The sequence below is a fragment of the Sinocyclocheilus anshuiensis genome, unplaced genomic scaffold, assembly GCF_001515605.1.
Source record: "Sinocyclocheilus anshuiensis isolate Anshui unplaced genomic scaffold, SAMN03320099.WGS_v1.1 scaffold1429, whole genome shotgun sequence".
NCBI lineage: Eukaryota > Metazoa > Chordata > Actinopteri > Cypriniformes > Cyprinidae > Sinocyclocheilus > Sinocyclocheilus anshuiensis.
In genome coordinates, this window is record NW_015548305.1 from 6214 (window position 1) to 11110 (window position 4897).

At 39.2% G+C, this 4897-nt stretch overlaps 1 protein-coding gene across 3 annotated transcripts in view; it reads left to right on the forward strand.

Moving 5' to 3' along the window:
* Nucleotides 1-4278, forward strand: part of LOC107656171 (ras-related and estrogen-regulated growth inhibitor-like) — a 4530-nt gene extending 252 nt beyond the window's left edge. The window contains exons 2-8 of one of the 3 annotated variants that reach the window (XM_016443905.1): nt 65-185; nt 407-502; nt 592-648; nt 776-849; nt 1815-1962; nt 2342-2435; nt 3350-4278. In XM_016443905.1, coding sequence (XP_016299391.1) covers nt 430-502; nt 592-648; nt 776-849; nt 1815-1962; nt 2342-2435; nt 3350-3539 — 636 coding nt within the window. In that variant the 5' untranslated portion in view covers nt 65-185; nt 407-429 and the 3' untranslated portion in view covers nt 3540-4278. Of the gene's footprint in view, nt 1-60; nt 186-406; nt 503-591; nt 649-775; nt 850-1814; nt 1963-2341; nt 2436-3349 lie in introns of those variants that run through there. The other 2 variants (XM_016443903.1, XM_016443904.1) reach the window with 2 other exon arrangements.
* The last annotated feature ends 619 nt before the right edge of the window (nt 4279-4897 follow it).

The following is a 4897-nucleotide window of genomic DNA, read 5'->3' on the forward strand; positions in this document are numbered from 1 at the left end:
TGTGTGTGTGTGTGTGTGTGTGTGTGTGCGCGCGCGCTATTTCTAATGTCATTACTAAAAGCAGACAGACGGAGAGCGCAGGAGCAGCAGAGTCTGCAGCATATGACCTCCACACGAGTCTCCACTGGAACACAATGATATAGACTCAAGCACTGTTCGCACTTTTAACAACTTTGGGGAGCAAAGTAAGTATTTCTGGGGAACTTTGTTTCGTTTTTTAACACAGTGCCTTGTATTTTAACTTTGTATTATGCTCAGAGTTGCATCACTGCACTGCCGCATTTATCTATCAAATTTATCGTAGCGGAAGTGCAGTCAAGCGTAACCCGAGAAAAAGCACCTGTTACAAACAGTAGCTGCGGTCTTTTATTTGGCCTACCTCTAAGAGTGTTATTATTATATTCAGATATAATATTATCCACAGTGATCATGTCAGAATCTGTACGGAAGATGTTGAGGGCGAAGCTCGTGGTGCTGGGAAGAGATAACTGTGGGAAGACAGGTAACACTGCTGTGTTTTCTGGGAGGTGTAATGACTATTGTTTGGTCTCGATGACTCTAACTTGTCTGTTTTTCTCCTTTGAACTCCAGCTCTGTGTGTCAGATTTATCACCAGACGTTTCATTGGAGAGTATGAACATAAAAGGGGTAACACAAATGAAATACAAACAAAACTGCTGTAAAGCTGTTTTCATGCTCTAAACATTTGTGCAAATGCATTGTAGTCAAGTAATCTGCATCATATGACATGCCATATACTTTTTGTGTCTCTTAGAGGTCACCTACAGATGTCAGAAAATTGTGGACAAGGAGGCGATTGAGCTGGAGATTTTAGACACTGTTAATAAGGTACAGAGTGCCGAGATCTTAGGCTGATGATAAACAGGGCAACTTTGGGAAATATTGCTGTCAACGGGCAACCAGGTGAGACACAGGGCCCACAACCGATCTAAAATATCCAGATAGAAATTTGTTACCCATTCTCAATGGGAAAGTGCCCATGCAACATTGCTCAAAAAAGTTGCCCTGTGTATCATCAGCCTATTGTCGTGTTGTATTTTGGCTCTCATCTCTTTGTCGCTGTGCATCTGCCGCCGTGCTGTTTTACACTCATAGTTATCCACAGACTCAAAGAAAGACAGCAGGATGATCTTGACTTGTCAAACAGCTGATGAGACACAGGACTCTGAACCATTCCATTCCTTTCATGTCTGCTGTGCTGAATCTCAGGCTGGTGGAGTGGCTTTAACAGCCCGCCTGCCATTGATCATGTTACACAGTAGAGCAGCACTTGTTAATTCATAGGATTAGGCTGAAGCTTTACCATCTGTGTGAATGCAGTATAGCAGTTCTGATGTTTTGGATGACTTTGATACACCCAGTGTAGGTCTTGGAGCCTGTACTAATGCGCTGATGATATAAATCAGGTGTGTTAAAAGGATAGCTCACCCAAAAATGACAATTCTGTCATCGTCATGCCGTTCCAAACCTGTATGGCTTTCTTTCCTCTGCAGAGCACAAAGAATTTCTGCCAGCACATTGAAACATTGTATGGCTATTTTTGTCTATATACCATGAAAGTCAGTGGGGTTTCATTTTTGGGAAAACTATGCTTTTAAATAATGGAGACATCCAAAATGTGCAGTGCTGTGACTCGAGGACCATGATTAAGAACGACTGCATTTGAGAAGCAGGAGGTTTTGGCTGTGTGGATTTCATTTACATCCCTTGTGCTCCAGAATTGCCTTAAGAATCACATCTTTGAAAGTCCAGATGTGCATCACATCTATCCTCACAGATCTGTTTGTTTTTAGGAATGTGTAGGTCCTGCGGCGTCCTCTCTGGAGAGTTCCATTAAATGGGGTGATGGGTTTCTCATTATGTACTCTGTGACGGATCGCAGCAGTTTTGAGGCTGTGTCGCGCCTGAAGAGACTGATTGACCACGTTAAACAAACGCTTGGTAAGGCTAAGACTTGATCAGACTGTTCTGCTATTAGTGCTACTGCGAGTAGTCATGTTTATGTATATGGCCCCTCCAACTAGCGAATAGCGCTGTTATCCATCAGTGTGACTCAGCCTGCCTTAATTGGTCTCAGTTCAGAGATTTCACCTCAGGCATGAACTCTTAATATAGTACAATGCAGCCTGTGAGTGTAAGATTGTAAATGACAGATAGATATGTGGAAAGAGAAAGAGAGCGAGAAAGCATCACAACACTGCACTCTTTTATTATGCCATCCATCTCCAGGTACTGTCATTTTAATGGCAGTCTGTTCTTCTTCAGAGCCACAGCATCCATTACATCATTCTGTGTCTGTCTGTGCGTATGTGTCTTCCAGGTATTCCAACAGTCATCGTTGCCAACAAATGCGACATGGAGAACGGCCGTGTGGTGAGGACAGATGAGGGACAGGCTTTAGCCTCAAACCTGAGGTCAGTACGCTTTGCTCTTACTGATAACTCCACAGCTATAAGTGATCGTATGAAATAAATACAAATATAGGTTCATTTAACAGAAGCGTTTAACCCTAGAATGCATAAATGGGGGTCAAATTCACCCAGTAGGGTGTGGTTTTTGGAACATTGTTTTTCCAATAAAATTATTTAATTCTTTGGCAAAGGCTGGTCACACCAAATGTTGATTTAATTTAGTTAATAGAAGTTAATTAATAAAGAAAATCTATTTATGACATTATTTTTGACAGCATCCTCATTTTACAGCATTTTTACACAAGTGCCTAAAACTTTTAACAGTACTGTAGCTTTGCAGGGAGGTCTCTTGAAGCATCTTGGAGACGTTGCCACAGTTCTTCTGGATTGAGTCTGTCTCAGTTTGTTCTGTTTCTTCATGTTTTTTCAGACAGACTGTATGATGATCAGATCAGATCTCTGTGTGGAGCACTGGCTGCTGTCAGACTCTTTGTGCAAACAAAAATCTCACTGGATCATTATAATTAATGACAAAATTAATGTTTGGAAATGTAAACTGATATTTCCTCCTGGAACACCACAGCAAAAGATAGAAATAACTAACTTAAAACCTTTTTTTCTTAATAATTTTGACCACCACTGCATATTTAATTATAATAATTATAATTAACTTCTTTACACTCCATGGATTACTCAAAATTTCAAAAATTAAAAAAGCTATTTATTTACTACAGGATTTTGTCCTAATTTTATTATTATTATTATTATTATCCATCTTTATCAAAAATTGTGATTTATTCACTTCACTACCCGTCAAATTTTGAAGGCACTGAGATGATTTTCAATTTCAGTCACTTAATATTTTGAATTTGAAGGCGTTGCTGTGTGTTAAAGTCAGGGTTTCACTGGTTGTGTAGGTGCAGTTTCTTTGAGCTGTCTGTGGCAGAGGACGCTTCAGCAGTGGAGGCCGCGTTCGGGCAGCTGGTGCGTGAAGTGCGTCAGGAGTTTCAGCGCCACCTGCTGGCTATGGACAAGCGCTCACGGATGCTGCAGATGAGACATGCCCTCAAAAACAAGCTCACGCGGAGTAAAACCATGCAGTGGTGACCAGAAAGAGTAAACTCAGTTCAGACATAACTACCTTAGTGCTGTATCCTGGCATAACAACCTTTCAGAGAACAACAAGTGCCTTATGGATTTCCAAATAGTGTCACGGACATTGTTATGTGTGTATGACAGACAGCATAAAGCAGTGTTTTTAAAGGTGCACTGGCTCCCTTAAAACACTCCCTTTCATTGTTTGGACAAACAGGTAGTCTCACCTCAAACTTTTGCAACTGAATGAGCCAGAAGCTGACATGCTGGACCAACAAACAGAACAAAGTTGAGATTCTACAGTAAGCCAGCCTCTCTGTGCATTAAACCGTTTTACTATAAAGTATTTCATCATTTAAAATGGATCCATTTGACCACTTGAGATCAGTATACCTCTTCTTTTGCATCAATTTCACTGTAAATTATGTCATTCAAGTGCAACATTCATTCTGTATTTAAAATGAGAAGTCATAAATGCTTATTTATAGGCACCAAATTGATTCTGATAGACTGCGCTTGTCTAGTATGATTAAGTCATGCTTAAAATGGCAGATGATCTGTCTTCTGACTTGGTATTTTGATGCTCTTTTGATCCAATTTCATTCTCACGTGCCTCTATGAGATTGAAATGTCATGAGGGAACAGAACCAATTATATGGTGTTTTTCTGTTTTACACAGCTGTTTTTAGACTTACATCCTGGCTTTGTGCACAATCCACTCTGTGGAGTAAAATGTTTCCAAAATGGGTTACAGGACCGTGTATCATAATGCTAAACTTTGTATTATTAATTGTACATGTATTGGTTAAATGTTCATTAGTACGGAAGTGTTAATATCCATTTGCTGCTTCAATGTAAAACAGATCTAGAGAAAAAAGACTACTTAATTTACAGTTTTATTTAGCAAAAATGGTAAAAATAAATAAATACAAATTGATCAAATGCTCCAGTAATATCCAGCCTCCTCAACAGAAAGAATTCATTAAGTTATATATTCAAATAACTTACACATGGACTTCTATGAGAAAAGGTAAACGGACATCAGGCAACACACAAGATTAAGAAACAAAATGTAGAAAAGTAAAATGAAACAAAAGAGCAATACACATCCCTTTTAAAAACTATTATGAAAGAATCTAGACACTTTTTATACAACAAATCGATGTAAATTGTGTTAATTTATAGCTAAGGACATTAGATTAAGCACTGATATTTTCAAGTTGCAATAATCTATCCTTGATTTTTCTTGAGGGTTTCATCAACCTGAATGAGGTAACAGCATGAGGTGTGAGAATGCGAATCTTCATAAGCCTTACTATGCGTATCTTGAAAACATGAACAAAAGCCTGAGCTCTCGGTAAACACTATTC